Source organism: Rhinolophus sinicus, linkage group LG14 (genome assembly GCF_036562045.2).
Source record: "Rhinolophus sinicus isolate RSC01 linkage group LG14, ASM3656204v1, whole genome shotgun sequence".
In the NCBI taxonomy this organism is placed as follows: domain Eukaryota; kingdom Metazoa; phylum Chordata; class Mammalia; order Chiroptera; family Rhinolophidae; genus Rhinolophus; species Rhinolophus sinicus.
The window spans coordinates 36,565,793-36,592,033 of NC_133763.1; the positions used below are offsets into that span (position 1 = coordinate 36,565,793).

Consider the following 26,241-nt stretch of genomic DNA (forward strand, 5'->3'; position numbering starts at 1 on the left):
ATGTTTCATATACATTAAACAACCTTTTACCTCTAATGAAATAAGTCAAAATAATCTCCTGTTAATTGATGCTCCCAGGAAGTAGAGAAGTATTTGTTCAACTTCCAACAAATTTACGGAGCAAAGAAGTCAGATAAGTTGAGGCCATGGAAACAATCAGAGTTAGACCAACTAAACCAGTAGGTAAGAAAGCTATTTATGTTAGGAACAAAAAGTATAAAACTCTGTGGTCATGAAATATAATAAATGGAGTGTTATTCACAACTAGAAAGAAGAGTGTGACTACTTTCATCCATATATAGTAGCATATTAACTGAGTTAAGTGACATGACGAATCTTGACTAATCCACTGTTGTCTTCAAACTTAAATTTTGTTCAATTTTATTTTGTAGTCAGAAAGTTTTCCATTTGTCAGCTTGGATGTGAAAGTTGTTATTTAAAACCAAAGAGCAACTTACATGGTTGGCTGAACATTTATAATTCAACAATTATATAACCTCCAAAATATAGCAGAATATGAGCTACATAATTAGGATGTCAGCTGAATAAGACAAGGCAATCTGGAATGATGTCATTTTGGGCATGTGCTCAGATGAGCTTTAAGTAAGTAGAACTTATTCTTCCCACCTCCATTTATACGCACTAATACTAACTGCTGTGAGGACAGTAGACTTTTTAAGAAGGAAGAAAGTCCCACCTCGTGTAGACTGGTTTCATAAAGAAAAACTGCTTTTAAACAAGTGTTTATGGATGTCTGTCTACAAGTTTCCAGTTTGGTCGGCTCCATGTGCGTACATCCTGAAAAACTGCCAAATACCAGCAACAACTGATGATATCAGAGGGAAAAAACTCATTGCCACAGGAAACCAAACACTGTTGAGTCAACATCTTTTTTTTTAGTCACCTGTTGGATAATTATTAGGCAAACCAAAAGACCTGTTCTATTTGTTATACAAATGGGTATGTAACAAATTGACTGAAATGTACATCCAAAATAGAAAATGTCCACGTTCAGAGTCCATCGATGCTTTGGGATTCTGAGCTGGTTTCTGGTATAGAAAACAGACTTAGCATCTCCATCTCCAGTGGATGCATGCTGCCTCCTGTGATGATTAAGGAATGCAGCGGTCCTCCCAAATCCACAGTGCACATCTGCTGCAAAGTGCCGGCAGCAATTTTCTGGTCCTCAGCTCCAACCCTGGCCAAGCCAACACACAGCGTCTCCTCGGTGACTGCTATTTAATAAAAAGGATACCACCATTCAGCTCAGCAATGTATTAACCTATCCAATGTTAAAACTATCGTTAGTACAAAAAGCACATGAAAGACACCCCCAAAATCTTAAATCGCCTTAATCACTCATTATGGACCAAGTATCTTATCTAAGGCTTTTATAAATCATTTGTCATACCTGACAAATAAAGTAGTACTTCCCAATTTTACTGGTTCAGAATAAAAAGGCTTACCTTAGTTTAAGTTTTCAGGATTTAATAAACAATTACCTGTATCTATACACTTTACAATTGCATAGCACTCATCTTAGATTCTGAGTGAACAATGTTTATTACATGCTTGTGTTTTAATAAGTACTTGAGATATGTTCACATTGACCAAGAAATACTAGAAGAAAAGATAATGAGATAATGAGATAAATAATAAATTTAAGTTTATGCTTGGCCACCTAATTAGCTATGTGACAAACTTCAGTTTTTTTCATATTTTTAAAAATGGAATACTATCTCTCTTAAATGGTGGTTATAAGGCTACGGCAATAGATATGAATGTTATTTAGTAAACTACAGAGCCCTTAACAAATAATGGGCATTATGACATTAACTTAAAGTTCAAAATAACCAACATCAGGGAACTTTACTATTATTCACTCTTTTGCAACAGCTGAAGGGCTGACCCTTTCAAGGTTTTACTGTTTAGTTGGGAAAGCTGTCCTGGTTGAACAATGATCAAAATGGGGCAAATGATTTATACCAGGACAAGCAGGCATGTGAGGAACTCTGTATAAAGGTATGGATATAGAACACACTTGTAGATTATTTGTTTCGTGACTTTAACAAAGCTTTCTAATGAGAATAAAATAAGCAATGGCCACTCAAGAATCTCTTTATATACCTTTTCTATCAGGAGATAGGTACTCAAAGGAAGTCAGCACCTTATAACAGAATATAATGACAGGTTCATTTAAGAACTTCTCAGTAAAGCTTTACTGACAATAAACATTGTATTACTACACACTGTGTCTACATACTAGGAATATAAGGATAAATTCTCATCTTTATCCTAGAGAAAACTATCCCTGGTTCAGTGTTGAGAATGAGAAAAAGCAGTATAAACATATTTTTGCAGGACAAATCTAATTTTAGAGTTCTGTACTTTATCAAAATATTTATATAGTAACATATTTACTTCAAACCAACTCTCGCCTCAGTGGTGGTGGTATATCTGTGTGTTAGATGTTCTAGCATATACACATCTCCATGCAGCAGAAAGGGAATATCTGAGCCCTGTTAGGGTCTTGAGTACCTGGGTCTTCTCCTCGTGTTCTTTGATTCTGAACAATCTCCAGAAGTTGCTGGGCTGCTTGGTTTACACTCATATACCGAGGAGGTTCGTAGATCTTCCTTCCCCTGTGAGAATAAGACTAGATGACACTGTTCTTAGCCATGAAATTACGTAAGACAGTCTTAACAAAAGTACTCCCGCAGGTATACTCAAGTACCAGGTTCACATTCTGTCTGAAACTTTCACATTATACCCACCTTAATTATACACTAAAGTACACATACAGTGATTGTTTACCTGAAGTTTCTTAAGCTTTTTTCATTGTTCTACTTCAACTGCCCTCTGATCTCACTGAAATGTTGGCAGAAATAAAAGTCCAACAACTTAAATGTCTAAATCAAAGTTACCTTTACTCAAAGAAATACCTTAGGCAAAAATAATTTAAAATAATTGGCAATTTGTTCTATAACCTAGCTTAATCAGGTTCTATGTTCACATTCATTGCCATGTTTAAACCACATATTCCACTTTTCACTTCTTCCTCTAAGAATGTAAACTAAAGTGGTAAATATCTGAAAATCTTAGATGGTAAGACAGTTTACCTCTATAAGACTCAAAAGCCTACCATGTTTGCTCAATGATCATAATAAAACACAACATTTGCAGCTTATAAAACAGTTTGTATAGATTATTTTACTGACTCTCAAAACAATTCTGAGTCAGCACTGTCTAAAAGAAATATAATTTAAAATTTTCTAGTAGCCACATTAACAAAAATTTAAAAAGAGCAAAATAAATGTTAATATTTTATTTAACCCAGTATATCCAAAATATTATATTTCAACATTTACTCCTATAAAAATTATTATAGAGATTGTTTTTGTATGAGGTCTTTGAAATCCGGTATTTTATGCTTATAGCACATCTTGATTCAAATGTTAAATTTTCATTGGAAATACACGTACTTGATCTGTATTTAGATTTCATAAAATTTATGGTTGTACAAGTAGGTTTACATATTAAAGTGGTTCTATATATACTTCAAAGTCTTCCAGTAACTAAATTGAGTATTAGTTTCAAATTAATTATAATTTATAATTATAAATTCATTTCCAGTTACATTAGCCATATTTCAAGTGCTCACTAGTCGTGTCATGTGGGTAGTAGCTACTGTATTAGACATTGTCTCTCTAAGCAAAAAAGGATTATTATTCTCATTATTTATATGAGAAAAACAAGGCTCAGAAACGGAAGTAACTTGCCTAAGAGCACATCACCAGAGGTAGACTCAGGACTCAAACCCATGTCTCCTGACTCTCAATTCATTAATTCATTCTACAAATATTTACAGAGTGCCTACCGTGTTTCCCTGAAAATAAGACCTAGCCGGATGATCAGCTCTAATGCATCTTTTGGAGCAAAACTTAATATAAGACCCGGTCTTATTTTACTATAAGGTCTTATCTTACTATAAGATAAGACCCGGTCTTATTTTACCATAAGACCGGGTCTTACATTAAGTTTTGCTCCAAAAGACACATTAGAGCTGATGGTCCGGCTAGGTCTTATTTTCAGGGAAACACGGTACTAGGTGCCAACCACTATTCTCAGTAATGAATCCATAAAATCTATTGCCGTTTCCACTCTATCACACTGCTTATCATTTCATAAGTTTAATTTTTAACTGGTAATGAAAGCTGATTTTCAACAATCTTTAAAACTCATGTAATTTAAGTAGAATTTATTGAATTGTTTAAGGAATTAAAAGAGATGTAAGCATTCTCAGAGTAAGACTTACTTGATGAGATTTTCCAAAGACTGCTCCTTTACTTTGATGTCTGCAGGAAGTGAAAAATAGTTTTCTTTTAATTTAATAAATTACTTTATCCAAAATCCAATGTGTAAAGCTAAGTTTCGGGCAAGCATTTTTTTCAAGTCTCCAAAATGCTCATTTGAGAGTTTGTGACACTTTTCCCTCACACTTGAATACAGCCACTGTTACTGGAAATACAAAGAATGGAAGCTTGTGGTTGTATAAAGGTAATTAGTTAGAAAACAAACATGAGGTTGGCCCTGAGACCATCCTGAAAGGATCCAATTTCCTCTTGGAAAAGAAGACAGAGGAAGGAGTTAGATAAATACTGGCATATTCAGTACCTAACAGCTAATCAACATCTTTGTTCATTTCTACTAGCTGGTAACTAACTGCACAGACCCAAATGAAAAGTTTTGTTATGTTCCTATCCTTACTTATTTTGCAGGCACTAGAATGTAAGTGCTGATGCATGTAACATAAATACAAGAAAATTCTTACTACATTTTGAAAAGAGACTTTTGCTTTCTTATGAATGGTAAGACATACACTAATAACTTATTAGTAAACACTTTAATACCAAACAGTCATACTTTTAACAGGGCTTTCCTGGCGAGCCCTGACACCGGCTACAGAGATAGCACAGGGGCTAAAACTCATGTAATACGCTCTCATGAAGCCCGACAGTCCAAGCGTCACCAATATTTGATTTTTCACACTTGAATCACTGATGCTCAGCTGAACTGTTTCGTAAAAGGTAAAAAAACAGAATCACTTTACATCCTCAGAGGAATTCAGTATACAACAGCAAGAGCAACAGCTGCTTCCTCTTCCACATGCTGAAAACAAATGGTTCAGCCAAAGTTTGTTTTTGCAAAAATAAATATAGTGCAACTGAGGGGATCTTTGTGACAGACTTTTACAGCTTTCCTAAATGATTATTAAGTTTTTATTATAAAGGATACTAAAGCGTTTGCTTGGAAAATATAGCAGAAATTAATCCCTTGTACGTATTTCTATTGTTCCTGGAACCAAAAGTGGAAGTATTTTTCTGGTTTGAAATATCATTATTTAGTATTTCCACATATCTGGATATATAGGGGAAAATGCACATCTGTTATTGAAAATGTGGCCTCCAACACAATTAGTGTTATAAACTGAGATTCTTTTAAATGATATTTTCAGATTTTAAAAAATTCAACACACTGATTAATTCATTCACCTTGAGCTTCTGAAATGTTATTTGTGATAGTAAACTTTATAATTTAACATTTTCAATATTTTAGCTTTTTTAATGATATGCTCTACAGAATTATATTTGAAAAATGACGAGGACTGGGGGGGATTTTTCTAGGTAAATGCTTTGTAATCAAACATAAGTGAATTAATCTCAAGCCAGACCAGTCTTATATTTTTCCTCGTCTTCACATAGACCATAATTATTCCTCCCTACTTCTGCTTGCTAGAATTAAGCTTAAGCTTCTCCTGTTCATCTTAGAACCAGGACCTAGCATAGTACAAAGTACCCAGTAGATACTCCATAGATGTCTATTGAAGAAATCTGCTCATGTGGCTTCACCACCCACCTTAAACTATCTTAAACTATCCAGCCCCTAAGTAGCAGAAGCCCCAATTCCTTCATAAGGCCTTGACTTCCCCCCAAATGCTCTTTGTTCTTTGAAATGTCTATACAATTAATGTTACATTTCATTAATCTCTAATTACATCATATATATCGGTCTAATCTTACCAAGTAAAATTCTCTGTGGTTTCCTACCATGGTATATTCTCACTAATCACTACAGGGCTTGGCCCACAGTAGGCATTCAATAAATACATACTAATTTAAATGATGAAAACTCCAGATGACTAAATGATGAGATCTATGGCTTGAGGATTTGGAATTATGTATCTTGTATTTCACACCTTGTTCCTGCTTTTGTTAATGGAGCAAGAAAGATATATTGTTTAACTTTGTTTGTCTTTTCCCAGGAAAGCCAAGAAAAGAGGCAGCTCTTAGAGAGCTCAAGAGCCAAAATTCTAGTTTGTCCTTCCTGCCTCTCCATACAATAGAACTTAATTGTTCTCTAAACTTTCATGTGTACAACATGTTAGTTCCAACTAGATTTTAAAACCCTGAGGGCAGGGTCCATGTCGAATACTTTCTTAGTATCCCAAAAGCACCTAACTCCACATTGGGCATAAACAATAAAAAATTTGTAAACTGATTTTCTAACTGCCTTTCCAAAGCTTCACAAAAAGTAAATGCTGCTTTTCTCCCTTCCCTCCATTTTTTATGGATATATAGAGAAGTTATCAGGTAGCCTGCCTTTTAAGACTTTTCTCTCCCTGCTCTGTTTAAAACCTCTCAGTTCTGTTGTAAAATACACACACACACACATCTAAATTCCAATGAATCCGTTTTTTAATCTCTCAGTGGCATATACTTGAACTACAAAAAAGTTAAGATTGGCCTCTTTCTATGTGGAAAAATCCAAAGACAAAACTATAAAGCTAATTAATTAATTATAATAATGAATTTCTAAATTGCACTCACAATAAACTAAAATAAGAAAACATAGCATACCAGTTAATTGTGGGTTAGAGGCACAAGCCAAAAAAAAGTCAGAGATGCATTCATGGCCTGATATAGAGCTAGAATTAATTAAGTGTCAATGTGAATGGAATAAAAGGAATGTGTTCTTGCTGGAATTGAATGAACGAGCAAGAGTTAAAGATTTTCTGTGTCAAAGGGTAGTAAGACCAAGTCTGAGAAAATAAACTAAAAAAAACTCCAATCAATTAACTGCCATAAATATTTATTGAACAGCTACACTGTGCCAGAACTCTAAACATTAGGATGAAAACAGTGGGTGAGACAAAGTCCCAGCAGAGGAGAAAATTTTAAAAACAAGGTAATAGGAAAGAAAATCATGGGAGGATATAGGGTATATGTGGTCTGACAATTTGAGAACTTGTTGCAACAATGTTGCCAACCTTTTTTGATAAAGAGGGATTATTCATTATGAATTTGTACCAACAGCACAAATTGTACCAACAGCACAAACAGTTAACCAAGTTTACTATTTGGAAGCTCTGATGGCCATTCCAGAAAAAGAGTTCCAAAATTGCTTTGAAGGGTGGACTAGGCGCTGGCGTTGGTGCACAGCTTCCCAAGGGGAGTACTTCAAAGGTGACCATAGTGATATTCAGCAATGAGGTGTGTGGCACTTTTTCTAGGATGAGTTCACGAACTTAACTGTCTGACCTCGTATCCCACATCAGATTAGGTAAAACTTCACTTTAGATAAGGAGTCGCCAAATTTCTTCCGTAATGGGCCAGGTAATAAATATTTTAGGTTCCGAGGGCCATAGGTTTCTGTCACAACTACTTATTGCTGCCATTGTGGCATGCAAGTAGCTACAGATGATACATACATGAAGTAACATGGCTGTGTTCCAATTAAACTTTATTTATAGAACAGGCAGTAGGTGGGACGTGATTCATGGACACTAGCTTGCTAACCCCTGCTCTAGATATTAGTGTCTCATTTCTAACCCGTAAGAAACACCAACCATTAGTAAAACTTTCCTATAACCTTTTTGTATTAAAAGAGAGATGTTGATTGGAGTTCTGATAATGATATGTTATTGAATTGGCAACATTACACAAATAACCTGAGCATTTTTGGCAAATAGGAATTTTCTCTAGTGTTCTGAATATCTGTACTTACTATAGAGGCCAAAATCCTGGGTTCACTCTCTGCCCTGTGCTGTGATCCTGTGCTGTGCAGCAGACATTCCGGATAAGTCCACACAGTGTCACTACAATAGTACAATTCAATGTACGACCGAAGGGCCGATGCCAGTACGTGAACACTTTGTTACCAGTGAATGATGAAGTAACTACAGGAGTGAGAATGAGTGTTTCCAAATATTTATAATAATTTGACATTGATACAAAAGATTGGAAATGGAAAAAATAAACATATAAGAAGAACACCACCTGGTCCTTTACCCCTTATAGTTTATAAAGTACTGCGCTGGGCTCCATGAGGCAAGGAGGAAGTGCTCCTATCTGATGAAAACGAAGGTACAGATTGGGAATGTTCCCAACATTCTCTAGCTACTAAGCAGAAGTGCTCAGATCTGTTTTCTGATTCGAAGCGTAAGTATCATTTCAATGGTATTAAAGATGCCAGTAAGCTCTGTTCTGTTCGTCAGTCATAGATCAAAGCTTTGATACCAGTATTTTTACAACATCCCTGGTTAGATTAGAAACTGAAGGTGAATGTGAACCAGTACAACTGGAGTGCGATGCTGGATAATGTAGCCCGTGTCCTTCTGATGCTCTATCAGTACCATCATCGCAGTCTACAAAGACAGCGGTCCCAGCTCTTTCCACACTAGGTAGGAAACAGGATTTGGAAGCATTATACAGTGAAATAAGCTGTGAAAAAACAGGCTATCTGGATTCTACCAATTCTGCCACCAGTAAGCTGGGTGACAGTGGGAAAAAATGAATCAATATCTCTAGGCCTCAACTTCATCTATAAAACAGACTTTGATAAGATGATGTCTAGAGTCTCTTTCAGATCTGTAATTCTGACAGTAGCAATACTGCATCGGATGGAATTTGGTAAGAATAAATACTCAATACAAATCTGCTGAATTGCTGTAAACGAACAGGGTCTTGGTGGACAAGTGTATAAGGCGTGGCATGCTGAGAGGATGTGTTAGGGCATAAGAGGAGAGCACGTGAACTACAGCACATACGCAGTAACAGCCATGTGATAATTAGAGCAGAAAACATGTCTCCCTGAGAGTATGGGAAGGAGCGGGGCATGCAGAGTGGCCAGACTGCGTCCTTTCTCACCACCAGCTAGTGGCCCACAGAACGGTTTCACCTTAACACAAAATCAAATCGAGAACAATATGACAAGTCCATATTGTGACTTTAAGGAAACTCCCAAGCCCTCACCTAGTAAACATAGGGTGTGCATGTCATTTTGTCTGTTCTTCTTCACTTTGTCAAAGAAGCTTTCTGGTCGCCAAGTGTCTGTCCAAAAAACAATAGAAACCGTCTCTCCAAACTTATACAACTAGAAAAAACAAAAACATTAATTAATGATGGAACAATTCACTAACTACGATTTCATAGATAACAACCAAAATGAAAAGTGAGACGCAGACTTGAGATGGGTTAGGAATCCAATCTGTAGCTAAAAAAAGCAATAAAAGTTCTCTTTGTCCCACGGCAGCTGGTGTCTTTCCGATGCCCTTTCAGCAGTAGGCTCCTGGTGTTTCTGCATTCAGTATAGGAACGTATGTAACCAGTTCATCTTTTAGTTACGCAGCCTGAAAATACTGAAATAGAAAGAACCTAGTAGGAAGCCAAAACTAAACAAACAAAAAAAAAGACAAAAACAACCTTTTGTGCAGTCAAGCAGGGTTCACAAAGTTAACATATTCTTATCCTTACTTCACAGATGAGACCACCAATGCTCAGAAAGATCAACTGACTTGAGGTCACACAGTTAACTACCTTAGTAATGAAAAAGTCTCAAACTGAGGTCCGAGGACACACTCCTTTCCATCATGCTACCCTTAGGAAAATTCACACATGGGGTACTCACTCTGGCCATTTCTTAAAACCTCCCCCCTTACTTTACCCACTGTTTGTTCCCTCACTATCGAGTTCAAGGATAAGGGCCTTTTCTCAAACCTCCTCCTTTCCCCCCAAGTGGCCCGCCTACCCCCTCTGACCAGCACACAACTGAGAAGCTTGCTTGGTTCCAGTTTGCTCTCAGGCTGGCTGTACAGTTCATTTACGTGAATCCAACTTCAAATCCTATGCTGAGAAAATCTAACTTTGAATTCTGGTTGTACAACTTGTTAGCCATGTGACAATACTCTAAGTCTTTATCTCTACAACAAGAACAGTGATAACATACTGTCTTTCCTACCCACAGCGTTGTGAGAATCAAATAACATGTAAAAAATTATTCAAACTATGAAGGGATATGCTAATATTAGTTCTTATCTAGGCACTGAACAAAGGACATTTTTTTCCAAAGACTTAATATATGATAAAACATAAAACTAAAGTTGTTATGGAAAGATTTAATTATTTAATTGAAACAGTGCTTAAAAGAATTTATAATAGAGCTGGAAAGCACGAGATACTGGAAATCACAGCTAGTCCTCTGCCACAGGTGAACCGCGTGATTGAAATAACTGTGTGATTTCAGGAAATCACCTAACTTTTCTAAGCCTAAGGTTCTTCATTTGAAAAATGAAGAAACTGGTCTGGAGAAGGGATTGTCATCCTAAGGTTTCCCAGATCTGTTTTCAAAAGCTGCTCCAGAGGTAAGGGGGAGGCAGACAGGAAGGAAGCAGAGAAGATGGAGCGTCAGGGTCTTCCGTCCCTCTATTCCTAGAGAAGCTCAACTTTTCTGTTTTTGAGGTCTTAAAAACGGTACCCGACACTTGTAACAGTCACTTTGAGTTCCCAAGGTAGGTTCACCATGTTCCTCATAGAGCCGCAAACTCCAACCTCCAACTTAACTGCCAATGGGCTGTATTCCCAAAGTCCATTTGAAAACTGTCTAAAAAGATATTTCCCCACAGAAACTATGCTAACCAGTGGCGGTCGAATTCACAGATCAGTATACAAAACCCCAAGAATTCAGTCATAAATCTTCCTGCTACACGTAACAAGGTTTCTCTGTGAAAAAGGTATTTAGAGTTCCAATGTGGGATTCCTGGAATACATTTACCCGAGCTACACAGAATGGGACTAGCCCTGCTGAGGGCTTTTGCTAAGCAAATGTATCTAACAAATGTTTATTACAGATGATCCTCTATGTGCCAGGCATCATGCTTGGCACAGGTGTAAAGTGAGAAGCAAAGCAGAGCCCAGGCCCTCAAGGAGTAAGCAGTCTCTCTTCTACTTCACACGCATGCAGAAGCTCCTGAGTCATGACCTGGTTCTTCCGAGCTGGGTGATCACAGACAAGTCAAGTAACCTTCCTGCCTTTCAGGGAGAACTCCCCTACAAAAGAGGTACTATAACGATAAACCTAATAATGTCTAGGGATTAAACGACACAATGTGTGTACAGTGCCCAGTGCCTTGCACAGAGTAAGACTGAATAAATGTTAGGGATTTGATGATATAATAACAGTGATGTTTATAATAACAAGATGAAGATGCTCTAAAATGCTGTGTCCCGCTCTAATCCAACTACTTTCCTTATTGGAGTGAGCTCAACAATATTACCAAATATTTGAAACTATGCTTATGATTTAATTCTGACAAGTTCAACTGTTTATAGTCTAAAAAGGACTTGGCCTCTCTGATCAGATTTTGAAATATTAGTATTACTCTACAAAAAGATCTTTAAGGGAAAACTATGGAAGAAAATGGTATACGTAGCCATATATAAATACTTCAGCTGGGTCTTCGATGTTTTAAGAGCCATGGAAATATAATCAAGGAGATAAATTTTTCATTCAAAAAGAAAGGGACAGATCATTTAAATGAATCGAGATGCTAATCACATATAAACATTAGCTGAACCATTCTGCAAAAGTATCTCTGAATTGTCTAATTTGGGGGATTAAAGAAAACCTGACATAAGCACTGCTTTCTAGGACTCTGACAGTAACCGTTTCCATGGCTGTGTTGCAAACATCTTCAATGAAATCTGGAACATTATGCAAACAGTTTCACCATTTAGATGTCAGTACCTCAAAAAAAAGAAGGACTAGTCCTTTGCATTTCACAATCCAAGGACTTACCAGTAAACTACAAAAAAAATGAGCAAAATTATACAGTGATGAGAACTGAGGTTGCAGAGGCCTAAGCACTGACCGTCTTATAAGTAATCCTTCTTGCTGTGATCATTTTCCCACCATACATTATTGATACAAATCTAAATTTAAAGACTACAAATGAGCTTTTTTCTAAGAACAGTAGGTCAATACACACTTTATTTTGTTTTAACTTGAAGTTATAGAAAAAGTAGTTTATCTAACTTGGTATTGGATCATGTTTTTATCTATTGAAGACAAACAAAACAACTCAAAATGATCCACTTGGTCATATACAAGGCATTATCTAGTTAGAGTGAGAAGATGTACAGGAAACACAAATATCAGGTAGCAAACAATAATGATCAAAAATAAGACAGACTGTAAGGATTATGAGAATCCAGCATTTCCCCCACTTACAGAGCACCTGTAGGCGACTTCTGAAGAGAGAGGATATAAGCAGAACCTTAAAGGACGGCTAAGGTGTAGATTGGGGAAGTTGCACATGGGGGAAGAACGAGGTGGTATGAGAAAAGGAACAGGGGTGGGAAATCTTGGGCAATATTTAGAATGACAGTAAGCAATTACCTAGAAATAGCTATTGCCTGACTTGTCTCTAACAAGTATCTTTAACTCCTAACATCTTACCATATGCCAATTCTTGTTAATTCCAGCTCTATAATTTATCTAGTAATTGACTATTCATTTCTTTTCCCACTATCTTAGTCTGAGCCCTCAATACTATTTGCCCAAATGACGTTAATAGTGTTCTAACTCATCTCACTGCCACCAAATACTTGCTTCCTTCCAGAAGGAAATGCTTAGAACTTACCTAGTTTAGAATCCCCTATACTTCTTAGTGTCAAAACTTTTTTCCAAATAAATTTTAAATAGAACATCAATAGAGTTAAAGATAATGATTAGAAGAGACACTCCATTCGACTTACTCTGAACAACAAAAATGTTTAGACTGGTTTTACAGTGTAAAAAAGACTTGAATTGGCAAGGCTTTTTTTGTATGTATTTTATTAGAAGACAAAACAGAGAGCAAAATTCGTTGCCAACATAAATGTAATAACTAAGAGAAAGTGGTAAATACTGAAAGGTGAATTATTTTTACATTTTCTCTGGTTCTTCAGACCCAAAGGCAATATTTCTGAGATGGTGGCCAGGATTAGTCAATTAATTTGGGCCAGTCCTTCTAGGTAATAAAGAAAACATAGACCCTCTAAAGCTACAGATGGCATTGGTATCCAATGCTAATGTATCTTCTTCTTATTAATATCTATGTTAAATTACGGATCCCAGGAAGACATATTGGGGACTCTCTTACTTCATAGATTCTGAGATGCACACTTTTTTCTTTATAATATATATCTGAAATAAGAATGTGTCTTAACAACCAATGAAGTCTTAAAACCACTGCTGGCCATGCGCAGTCATAGTTATCATGGATCATATTTGTGTGAACATTAGAACACAAATACAAAACTTAGAAATGAATGTCAACAACTCGGAAGAAAATCTTGGAAACAGTTAATGGAACGCTCTTTTAATCCCTCAGAACCAAGATTACTGGGTTAAAAATAACTAACTTTATACATCAGGAACTACAAAGTTGGCTTAAAAGTCTACTATAAAAGAGTTTAACTATTTTAAGAAATGCTGTATCACAATGCCCTGATGGCACAGAAAATGATACTGCATGGAAAAACACGGCCTCAGCATGCAAAGTCAGTTATCTGGAAGAATATGAAAAGGGTTTAGGAATACTTAACCAATTTAATTATATTTCCTTTTTATATATGCACCAATTCCATATAAGATTAAAATCTTTCTCTAGCTAAATTTCAATGGTCTATTCCAATAAGGGGGGAAACATCTAAGTTATAGGAAAACTTACTACAAAAAAATTTAGTATTAAAAAATTTAGTACACACATAGTATAACATGTCTTATAATTTACGAAACATAATAAAATCTACTTGCAATTTGTAGAAAAATAAAACATTTTTACTACTAAATACTATTTACAAACCACTTTTTTGGGTAGTATTACCTGTAAACCACAGCAGCCTACAGCATTCACTATGGAAGCATTGTGAATAACTCGGTAAGGGATTCCCAGCTTTGTTGCTCTCAGAATCAGATCGCTATGTGTTGTAGCCCTGTAGGGAGAAAATATCGGGTTCGGTTAGAGGAACAGAGACGGACTTTGTGAGATAGTAAAGCTGTAATATTTCATGAGTTCAAGTCAATCAAAGGGTCCACACTGCCTTTCCTCATTTGTGGGCTTCTCGGCAACAAAAGTGTAAGTCTTCACAATGTTGAATTGCACCTGTCACACTCTTAAACCAGTCTTGGCAGCTACAGAACATAAGGAAGTTTCACTTGCTCTTTTGTCCTGTTAATACTTGCAAAGACATCTGTTCAGCAACTGAACTCTAGAGAAGTAATTCTCAAACTTTTATGTGTTAGGGACCCTTTAAACTCTTAAAATGATTGCTCTAGAGTTCTAAATTAAGGCACAATTAGACCCACTTCTTTATTTCTGCTCTATTTTGAAGGTTTTGTTTTTGTATTTTGAAATACAACATGGCCGAATATACAGAACATTTTCATGGCCTGTCAATCTTTGTCTTTATATGAATGCTGATATAATCTTAGTTGGATTTTATCTCTGTCTAGCAGTCATTTTATTTATAACCTTGTCCTGTGTATAATTAGAATGTGTGTATGTGTGTGTGTATATTCTGCCTGTTGCCTTTCCTTTTTGAGCTAAGTGTAATGCTTATAATTAGATAGGCTGGTGGAGAGAGAATATATGTAAATACAAATACAGATACTGTGAGATGTAACACCACATCAATTTAGAACTGCATTATTAAAGAGGCCTTTCCCCCCTTGATGAAACTTCCAGGCCCTGCTGGGGAAAGCAGCATTAGCATGTTTGAGAAACTGCACAACAAGCAGAACCTGTGAACTGGTCAATGCATACCAAGCAGGAAGATCAAGGGCTTTCCCCCCATGAGGCAGTCAGAAACAGATTAACAGACGCCCACCGGGGAAGCCTGTTTTTAATCACACACATAACATAAAAACTAGTATGAGAAACCACCATTAATTTGATTTAGACTAAGCTTATAAAAAATGGTATGCCAGTTGTAAAAAATGTTTTTAATATCACCTTCAACAGAATTCCACTCCTTAACACTAAGAAAAACTGAATTAATTACTTGCTGAGTTATTTAAACAGATGAGCAGAAAGAAAAACTGGTTTAAAATTTTATCTCTCTTTATCACGAGTTCATTTAAAATGACCAGATGTGGTTGGTGTACTATGAAGATTTAATGACCTAGCAAAGCAATTTGATTCTGTGAAACTGACACAAATGTGATTAAATAAGCCCCTCAGATTTCCGCTATAAAAATTTGTGACAAATGGTATTAAATCATCACGATTACCTAGATTATATTGCTTCATGCAAAAGAAAAAACTGGTTTGAAAATTACTGAGTACTTCTTCCAGCCTGGGGCTCATGAAAATGCTTCATTTATGGTGACTGGGAAAGTGTGTGTGTGCATAAAGACAAACATTACTGTTTCTGGACATGTGGCTCTGTTCACAATCTTACACACACACACACACACACACACACACACACACACACACACACACACGACTGTGGATAGAGCCACACGTCCAGAAACAGTAATAAATTTGTCTTAATAACATGTTTGTGACTTGGAATTGATCTGAAAGTAGTTTCAAGAGGAGATTCAAAAATGGCTTGATCAATGGCGTCAATAAAATAAAGAACATGAAGGTGACCAATTTAAATGTATAAGACTTGGTATATTTTAAACTTTATTTTATAACATTAGTTTGCAGATATAGTACTACTGTATTTGACAGAGGTATGGCTGATGATCTGAAAATTCACTAATATTTGCAATGATATGGTGAAACTGATGTTCTTATGAACTACTAGAAACATGGCTGTAAACTGGTACAATCCTCTGAAAAATTAACTTGACAATATATGCTTAAACATGTCCATGTTCAAACTTTTTTCTTTTTGGGGGGGTATTATAAACCTATTTTGAAGAATCTATCATAAGAAAACAATCCAAAATGTTTGGGGATGGCAAAGTGGGAGAGGAGGAAAAGAAAATATATATTACTCCATCAATGTCAGCATTATTTATATAGGAGAAATAAATTGACTAATGATCATAATGACGGTTAATGGATAGTTACAATGTGCCAAGCACTGTTCAAATGCATTACACTGAATGGAAGCAATCAAATAACCTCATTAGGCACATAGGAAACAAGTGAATAAAGGCATATTTTTGTATAAGTGTGCCATGAAGAAAAGGCACACAAACAAGGATAAAAAATTGTGTTCATTTGTTATAAAGCCTATCTAGTTACAGAGCATATTAAAATAAAGAATAAGAAAATGGAACCATCATTAGAATTTGTTTAATGATGACCTTTATGGGAAGAAAGCTTAAAGCAGTCATCTCCCACATGACTGAGTCAGATCTATTGATGTATTTTTTTTTTAGAGGCATTTACATTCTTTATGTGATTAACTTCCGTTCAATAATCTGAATAAAAGGGCCAAGATGAAAACTACATTCAATTACTACTTTCAATTACCTTCTTCAAGAACTTAAGATTGTTGGAGATGGATGGTGGTAATGGCTGCACAACAATATGAATGTACTTAATGCCACTGAATTGTACACTTAAAAATGGTTAAAATGGTAAATATTATGTTTTGTATACTTTATGACAATTTTAAAAATATTAGAAAAAATTTAAGATTAAATAATTTTTACTTTTTAAATTTTTTATTCAAGTAAGTAGAAAAAGACTTTAAAATTAAACAAAGGATATTTTTGTTGTTGTTGTAGATAAAAAGTTTCAGTGTCTTGCTGTATTCTGTGTTTCCTTCCTGGTTTATCCATTTAATTCACTCATATTCTAATTCTTCAAGGTCCAATTAAAATTGACACATTCCCTAGCATCCTATCTCCAACAAATATATACCCAACTACTATATCCCAATAGTAATCCAGTGGTTAAATAAAAAATCACTATAGTACAGTAATTATTATATAAATCTGAATACAAGATTATACATGATTAGTCACTGACACAGGGCAAATTAATTTCCTATGAGTTAAAAAAGAGGTGGGGGTGGGGGCACTTACTCCTGAATAAAATAAGAATTCATGGAAGAAGTACCATCTGAGCTGGGTCTGAAAGAATCTACTATTTTACTAAATAGAAACTTGGGATGACGATAATTAACACCACTGTATGTGTATCTGAAAGTTAAGAAAGTAAATCCTAAGAGCTCTCATCACAAAACAAATATTTTCTTTTTTTGTATCTGTATGAGATGATGGCTGGTAACTAAACATACTGTGTGGTAATCATTTCACAATATATGTAAGTCAAGTCATTATGCTGTGCACCTTAAACTTACACAGTGCTGTTATGTCAATTCTGTCTCAATAAAACTGGAAACAAAGAAAGGAAGAAAGAACTGGGAAGAACAGTCTGTTTTTTTTAAAAAAAAGTATGAGCAAAGACATGTGGACAAACATTGCCAAACACTTATGAAATGACAATGTTGTACAATTTGGCTCTGACATAGTGAAAAAAGAAAATAGTAGTCAAAGGAAACAGTAGACAGACTGTTAAAAGACGTAAGGCCATGAAAGTCACTGAAGGATTTTGAGCAGGGTAGTACCGTGTTTCCCCGAAAATAAGACCTAGTCGGACAAGCAGCTCTAATATGTCTTTTGGAAAAAAATTAATATAAGAGCCGGTACATATTATATTATATATTATATTACACCCAGTCTTATAGTAAAATAACTTTTACTATATAGTATTTTATACTATTTACTATATAGTATTTTACACTATTATATTATATTATATTATATTATATTATATTATAATTATATACCCGGTCTTATATTATAGTAAAATAATACCGGGTCTTATATTAATTTTTGCTCCAAAAGATGCAGAGCTGATTGTCCGGCTAGGTCTTATTTTCGGGGAAACATGGTAACAGCGTTGAGGCACTTTCTCTGGGCCTCAACTTTCTCATTTACATAGAATTCTCCCTTCCACTGTGGTACAAGAGTGACACAGGTACAAGGGCAGGTTGGACAGTCCATGTCTGGCCAATAATGGAGCTAATAATGTTTTCATCTGGAGCCCTTCAAATTGTGGTTTTACAAATACGAATTTGACCACAGCATAGTTAATGAATGAAGAGTCTGGACCAGGCAAAAGGCTATTACACTACACTGGGTATACGATAATAAGAGTTTGCATTAGGTAGAATAGTGGCAGTCAGGATGGAAAGGAATAAAAAGATATAAAAAACCTGGTTAAAAACAAAATCAACAGCAGTGCTTCTCAAACTACCTAGTGAAAAGCCAGTATTTTCTTAAGTTCTACTGTCATGGAAAAATAGTTGTGTAAAGTGCAATAAAAATTAACTGTTAGAATAATCAAGGGCCGGCCCGGTGGCTCGGGTGGTTGGAGCTCTGTGCTCCTAACGCCGAAGGCTGCCGGTTGAATTCCCACATGGGCCAGTAGACTCTCAACCACAAGGTTGCCGGTTCAACTCCTCGAGTCCCACAAGAGAAGGTGGGCTCCACCCCCTGCAACTAACAATGGCAACTGGACTTGAAGTTGAGCTGCACCCTCCACAACTAAGACTGAAAGGACAACTTGACTTGGAAAAAATCCTGGAAGTACACACTGTTCTCCAGTAAATTCCTGTTCTCCTTCCCCAATAAAATCTTTTTTTTTAAAAAAAAAAAAGGAAAGAAAAATCAAATACAAAATAATACAAAATACAAGCCCCAAATTTTTAATTATTAGAGTCAGCAGAGATAAATTACTTTTTTAAACTGCTATAAAAGTTTCTAAATGGTTACTCTCAAATTCTGTACCTCATCATGGACCGGTAAGTTTGTGGGCTAGCACAAGTCTACAAACCTCATTTTGAGTAGCGCTGGTTTATTGGACTTTGTCAGTGACTGGATGGATGCCATGTCAAAAGTGATTCTGAGAGTACTCGTTTAGGTGACTGTTAAGAATTGACATACCATCAAGTTGTGAAGTTTGGTAGTTCAGGTGTCACTATAGAGAACACAGGATTTTGGCAGGAGTCAGTGTGATAATGAGGAAATCCTACAAGAGTTCCGAGACATTTCATATACATAGGATTTTTCATTAGCCTTACTTTATTTTACTATTTTGTGGCTTTAAAAAAAAAAAAAGGAAGATAGAAACTTCCTTTAAAGGAAGACTTACTTTTACAGAAAACAATGTCAGAGGCTAAAACAAACCTTTTAAATATTTTTAAATGTATGATTATCCAATGTCATTTGCAGCCAAGTATAATAATAATACACAATCCCTGGCATCTCATATTGACTTAAATTACTTCCTTTATGACAGACACATACACATATAATACCATTCTTTTGAAAAACATCCTTGGTGGTGGGTTCATGGTGATTTAATCGTCCTTATGTTCCTCAAATCTGTGACATAAATCTTGGGTCACCAGCTGGAGACAAAGAACTCTTCTATTTGGTTTGACATTACAGATTGATGATGCCTGACTACACACAAGTAGAAGCCTAGCTTTTTAATAATGAGGAAGAACACAGCTCCCAATGGATATAAGAAATTGAAATCTGAGGCTTAACAGATGACAAATTCAAGACAAGTATAGTGACATCAATATTGCTAAATATTAGATGATTAAAAAAGAAATAAAACGTCTAGCACAAAGGAGCAGAAGATACTTGCAATTTACCTGTAAAACAAATGGCAGGTATGACTCTTAACAATGTAACACATTTATTTAATAATGATATACCAGTTGTGATTTGATGCCCTAAGTGACCTTCTAAAAGAATAGCAGAAGCAAGGATACAAACTTTAAAGCTGACACTTGATAACCAATGTGATACATATGATCACATCCTTGCCAAGCAGATTTTCTTCATTAATATCAAAGATAATAAAAGTTTAAAGTACAAAATTTTAGACAGAGCCTAGGTCAGCAGAGTCCCTCATCAAGACCCGGCAGGTAAAAGGTTTTAAATTTAACAGAATAATTCTTATGATTTAAAAAACTAAGTAAATACAATTAAAACTCAGAATGTCAGCTGTGACTTACCCAAATGGATCACCAACCACAAGAAACGCGACATCACTGACATCAGCATCCTTTAATATATTATCTGCTTCTTGTTCCACTTCTTCTCTATCAGCAAGAATCAATTTTCTTCCATAAAATTCTTCCTATAGATTTAAGCCCAATATCAAAATGAAACAGCAGGTGACCATTTCAACACACACACTCACACACTCACACACACACACACACACACCCCAATCTTTGTCTGGGGCTGGTACAAATCTTGGCAACCATCCAAACACAGATCACTGAATTCAACTCATCAATGAGCCAGCACTCTGTATCATGTTGCAATTAAACTCTGTCTTTGGGGCTATCTTAATATCCCAAGAGGAGGTAGACCTAACATCTGAGGCTTTTGGCATTTTTAATTTACCTCTAAATTTGGGTCCAATAGACCAGGCAAAACACTAAGATAAACAGAGAATATGTATGCATGAGCCTTGCTTCAGAAACACAGAAATACAGAATAAGTATATTAAAAAATAATTATAAACACACATGGTAGTTTGGATTTTATTAAATTTTCCATGGGAAAAATCTATGGAACACTAGCTAAAATAAGAAGTAATTTCAATAAGAAATAGAAAATGAAGATTTAATTGTTTACAGATCCAGCAAATATTCCTATATAATTGCAAGAAAGACTAATTTAAAACTATTTCCTAGTTCCTGCTAAAAAAAAGGCAGAGTCGCAGGGGGAATAAAAAGAATTCTAAATATATAGAAGCCTCCATACAAACTAGTCCCTTGACGTTCAACTCCAGAGAACAAACCCAGGAGCTGACCTTAACTGGAGTGGAAGCATGTAAGTATGGAGAGGGAGCTAATATGCTAGTGGTCACATGGTAGGGTTATAAACTATTCTTCATGAATCTTATGACTGATTTCCTATGGAGTAATATGTAACTCAAATGTAATAAAAGTGGATGCACAGATAAATAATACCATTTCTTACATATTGACAAGTTTCTTAGAGTCATAAGGATTATAAGGATTATAATCTTAAATAAAAAATTATAAGGATTATGAAATGAAAAAGTATCTGGTATTCAATAATATTTGCCAAGCAAATGACTAAATGGACAAATGATTAAGTATTTAAAGATAAAGGCTATCATTCCAACGGTGATAATTATTTCATAATACTTAACTAGAATCTGCTCCTCAAATGTGAATAAAGATCCCTTCCTTTCCTCTGCAAATCTTCTCAGAGACAATTGTTCCAGAAGTTCCCAATGACAATGTTTTTACATATCAAAGATGTCCTCTTTATTTTCACTTTTACCATATAATTTTCTTAATCGTTAATTTTTATATACCTTACTTTAAGAACCCAGAAAACTTAGTAGTTACAGAACATTTATATTCACATATCTAAGAGAACACACACAATTACTGAAAAATGAAGGAAATGTTTTTTTCTGAACTTATAACATTTCTTAAAGATCAAATCACACGCTCTACCTAGCTTAATGCTAGTAGTAATCCTATCCAATATTTTATAAATGACGTAACAGAAAACCCCACTCTGTCCCCAAGACTTCTATCATGCATGAGTCCATATTTATCACTTATTCTAACCTAAGAAACATTTCATTATCTACTTAAGACAACAGTATGTTTACTTTAAAGTCTCCTTTAAAGAGAAACACACGCACACACACACACAAACACCCCAATATAATCAAATGGCTAATTCTCATGAAAAAAGTGTTTTAAAAAGGGAAGAGATTGGGCAGCTGGATGGCTGTTGGTTAGAGCGCGAGCTCTGAACAACAGGGTTGCTGGTTCGATTCCCACATGGGCCAGTGAGCTGCGCCCTCCACAACTAGATTGAAGACAATGAGCTGCAGCTGAGCTTCCAGAGGGGCGACCAGATGGCTCAGTTGGTTAGAGCGTGAGCTCTTAACAACAAGGTTGCCGGTTCAATTCCCGCATGGGATGGTGGGCTGCACCCCCTGCAACTAAAGACTGAAAACAGCGACTGGACTTCAAGCAGAGCTCTGCCCTCCACAACTAGACTGAAGGACAATGACTTGGAACTGATGGGCCCTGGAGATAACACACCGTTCCCCATTAATTTTTTTTTTTTTTTTTAAAGGAGTATTTTCAAAATGGACAATATTTGAATATGGTTTCAGGCTGAGGGGAGAAGGATGTTAATATAGATGGAACATAAATAATCTATGGGAGTAAGGTTCCAGAGGGAGGGGGAGGAAGAGGTTTGCAAAACACACATCTAGATGGAGTTAATCTAGAACTGGAAGAGAACCTCATCTTACAAGTCATTTTCTAAGGCTGGAGGGAAGGTAGATTCAGATTTAGGGTATGGACAAACGGAAAGCTACTAAAGGCCATAGGTGATGGCCTCATTTTTCTCAATGCGAAGTCCTTCACTCACCTCTTCTGTCCCTCCAATACCGAGACACAACAGTTTGATATGACAAGGAAATAGTAACCTGGTATCCAGGTGAGGTAGGTTAGGAAGAAAAGAGGGGAACAGATACACTGGGAGAAAATGAAAGTCATTTCAGTGATGCCCAAGAACAAGTACAGCAAATACTGTGCTTTTCTCCTTCATGCTTTTGCTCACAATTATTTTTTTCTTCAGCAAGGAATGCTTTTTCTTCCCCTTATCAAATCTCATCTATAACAACAATATTTGTAATAATACACTTACAGTAGGCTCACTCTGTGGTTGGGCATTGTCCTAAGAATGTATGTAGTACAGTGCATTTAATCTTTGTCATACTCTATGAGATAGGCACTATTTGTATCCCTTTTACAGATAAGAAAAAGAACACAGAAAAGTTAAGAGACTGTGCAAGGTTACAGAACACTGGTTGACTGCAGAACTTCATGTGTACTACAAATGGGGCATAGACAGGCTGAGTTTAATGATCTATTTTCCGCAGGTAGCTGGGGCCCCAAAGTTAGCTCCCTTTGGACATGAGCAGCTTCCTCCATTTATCCTGCAGAGCTGTACAAATATTACCGTTTTCCATCTGGACCATGATGTAAATGGAAACAAAAGAAACTAGGATGCATTATTTTAAAACACAGCTCAAATTCCATAGTATTCTCAGACCTTCACAGCCTGAAGTAATCTTCTCTCTTACATGTATTCCAATTGCAATTAATACCTACTAATTATTTAACAAGATAGCTTCTACTACTTAGTTGATGAAAGCAAGAATGCTGACTCAAATAAGATCATCTAAGTTCTTTCCAACAACATAATTTTATAGTTTCTCCCTTCCACTGCCATGATGAATTTTTACTTAAATCTTCCATTATTATTTAATTTTCCTGGGTGTAACACAAATGAATCAAGAACCCCTTGATAACAAAGTGCTTACACTCTTTGTATAATATACATTATACTAAAGACATATAAGATCATAATTTATCCACAAAAATTACCTAAAGACATTCAAGTTATATATACCAAAATTAAAACTCTTTCCTGGATTCACTATCTCTAGTTTAATTAACTTTTGAATAATGAAGAAAATATAAATAATACTTCCATGTCTGGTTGTGAATCTGAGAGGATATAAGACCTGAAATTCTCTAAGTTACTTTTTTGTTTGGAAGACTTGATAGATCAGACAATTCTAGAATCCTCTCCTTCTTCCTATAACCTGTCCATCAATCTTTTCATCTTAATTTACATTGTACTCAGAGTTTAATAATGAACCTGAACTTAACCCCTCCTCCAAAATTTACTGAGCCCTTAATGAGAGCCAGCTAAATGTATGATACACTAACAAATGCTATGGTTACTACGTTCAGACTCACTCTATATACAAGTGTGTGAGTGTAAGCCTTACTGGGAGATGTCTATTTAAAACCTGTCTGGATAGATACAGACAGAACAGCAATTACCATTCCCTATGGAAATACTTCAAAGGAGGAAGATTTCAGCTTGGTTTCTGAATATATAACCAACTCATTAGGGCTGTGTCAGCACCTCATTAACACTCAACTCAGAAAGGATTTCTTGACTATCTCACGAACTAAAGAATTTTTATTAACTATCCTCTGGCGTGTACAATAACTTTCCTTTCCTATTTACAGGAGAAAGCCACAAAATTGGGCTTGCAAAGTAAGACAAAGCACCCTTTCGTTTCCCAAGTTCCTTGGTTGGTGTATAATCCCCCAGATCCTTAATGAGAGGGTGTGTGTTTTAAAGAGTTTAAACAAGCGGATCTGAAAATTTGGTTCATTTAGTGTAATGAAAATCAGCAGTTGGATAGCTTTCTTCCTGGGAGGTTGGAGAACCGTAAGCACCTACCAAGGCTTCCTTCCCTACAGTAAGGACGGAAGTATAGGCTTCCAGGTACACTCGGCTGCAGCGTCTTACAACTTCCAGGCCTCGGACTGTGATGTCTTTGGCATCTCCCAGGCCCAAGCCGATCAGGTAAAGCATTTCTAAGTCCAGGGGGAGGGAGACTGCAGGACGAAGTGAACGAGAAAAACAACTGTCAGCTACACAGAGGATGCATAAAATCCCATGATGAACACGAAGATGAAAACCACAATAGCACGAGAAGGAACAGCAATGTCACAAGAAGTGAAGTCTGAGAACCTTACTTCACGCCCCTTAAATAAGGATTGGAATAAGTGTTTTTTTTTAACAACCCTACCCCGCTTTTTCTCTTGTGACACAAACCTAGGGGCGGGCAATTACCCGCTGGGAGATCCGAAGTTGGGTCTGTGTTCTCCCCAAAATGCTAAGTGTCGCCTTCCCGCAGAAGCTGCTGCGCAGGGCGCGGATGTGCGCGGAGCCAGGACCCACGCCGCCGGCCTCACTTACGGTAGCCGCAAAACGCCGGCGCCTTTACTACACTTTACGACTCACTGCTGTGGGTGGGATTGAAAGCTGGGGAGGTCTGGTCCCCATTGGGTCAGCAGTGACCTCCCGGCTGCTGGGGCACGGATGCAAAAGGTTAGTCACTCGTGGGGAGTGCATCCAGAGCCGCATGGCTTCTGGAAAAGGACACAGTCAGTGGCTTCTACATCCCCATCCTAGGACCGGGTAAGTGCTAGAGCTCTTCGCTCCGGAGCGCGACCCGAAGTTGGGAAGTAGAGCCCTGCGCCTTTCCTGCTCCAGACCCACGAGGGGGTGGCGGGTGGGAGGGACTTCCCTACTTTGCCCGGGGATAGCCCGACTGCAGGGTTCTCTTCCCGCCTTTTTGTTCTGCTGTAGTTTAGACAGCCGCCTCCCTGGTGAGGTGTCAGCTCGGCCGTGAGTGTGATGCTGATTTCCCAGCAGGGCAGTGATTCCTCTGGTTTGACCCCGAGACCTAATTAATTCCACAGAGCCTGCGCCAAGGGGCATGACTGGGATCTGCCCCAGTCATCCTCAGTGTGGGGAAGCCCAGACCTTTCTGATCCTAGAGAAGTGACCTTTCAGACTGCTCACGGATTTCAGACCTCACCCAAATTCTTCCACAAGGGGAATTCCTGCAGAGTAGTTGGTTATATGTAGTAGTTACGATGTCAGAATGGTTTGTTTTTACTGTAAATGCTCTTCCTAAGGTCACTAGTGACTTCATCCAAGGCAAAGTCCTGTTTGCTTATCTTAGTACACAGTGTTGGTTTTCCAGAATTTTCCTGGCGCTTCTCCGACAATGCCTTGTGACTTTTTTGCCCAACTCTGATTCTTGAAGCTTTGACTTTCTGTCTTTTCCTGGGTTCCATCCACCCTTTGCACGCATCATTCTATACACTCTTACTGACTGATTTATCCATTCTCATTACATTGATCAACACCTCACCCCATAAACAAAAATTAATTCCAAATGCATCATAGATGTAAAAGGAAAACCTG

General features: G+C 36.7%; 1 protein-coding gene and 1 long non-coding RNA gene across 10 annotated transcripts in view; one reads left to right on the plus strand and one right to left on the minus strand.

Annotated features, from left to right (window-relative positions):
- Positions 1-364: 364 nt before the first annotated feature.
- DPH5 (diphthamide biosynthesis 5) lies at positions 365-25,285 on the minus strand. 2 transcript variants are annotated; one of them, XM_019753713.2, is made up of 8 exons: positions 25,099-25,285; positions 24,703-24,860; positions 20,382-20,506; positions 14,204-14,312; positions 9,312-9,432; positions 4,316-4,355; positions 2,539-2,642; positions 365-1,235 (listed from the first exon to the last, which is right to left on the minus strand). In XM_019753713.2, the coding sequence occupies exons 2-8, from the start codon at positions 24,835-24,837 to the stop codon at positions 1,012-1,014; spliced, it is 858 nt and encodes a 285-aa protein (XP_019609272.1). In that variant the 5' UTR covers positions 24,838-24,860; positions 25,099-25,285; the 3' UTR covers positions 365-1,011. The 2 variants fall into 2 exon arrangements, with proteins under 2 accessions (XP_019609272.1, XP_019609271.1); XM_019753712.2 differs by having other exon boundaries at positions 25,081-25,285.
- Positions 25,258-26,241, plus strand: part of LOC109459344 (uncharacterized) — a 144,382-nt gene continuing 143,398 nt past the window's right edge. For 3 of the 8 annotated variants that reach the window (XR_012491648.1, XR_012491649.1, XR_012491644.1), the window contains exon 1: positions 25,292-25,446. This is a non-coding gene — a long non-coding RNA (uncharacterized LOC109459344). Of the gene's footprint in view, positions 25,447-26,241 lie in introns of all 8 variants that reach the window. The other 5 variants (XR_012491650.1, XR_012491646.1, XR_012491647.1 and 2 more) reach the window with 5 other exon arrangements.

What these genes read in the sequence shown, in the direction of transcription:
- DPH5 (XM_019753713.2), bottom strand. Translation starts at nt 24,837, where the DNA reads ATGCTTTACCTGATCGGCTTGGGCCTGGGAGATGCCAAAGACATCACA. An exon ending in TCTTTGGAAAATCTCATCAA is followed by an intron (nt 2,643 to 4,315) that starts GTAAGTCTTACT and finishes TTATTCTCACAG; the next exon opens with GGGAAGGAAGATCTACGAAC. An exon ending in AACACGAGGAGAAGACCCAG is followed by an intron (nt 1,236 to 2,538) that starts GTACTCAAGACC and finishes TTTATTAAATAG; the next exon opens with CAGTCACCGAGGAGACGCTG.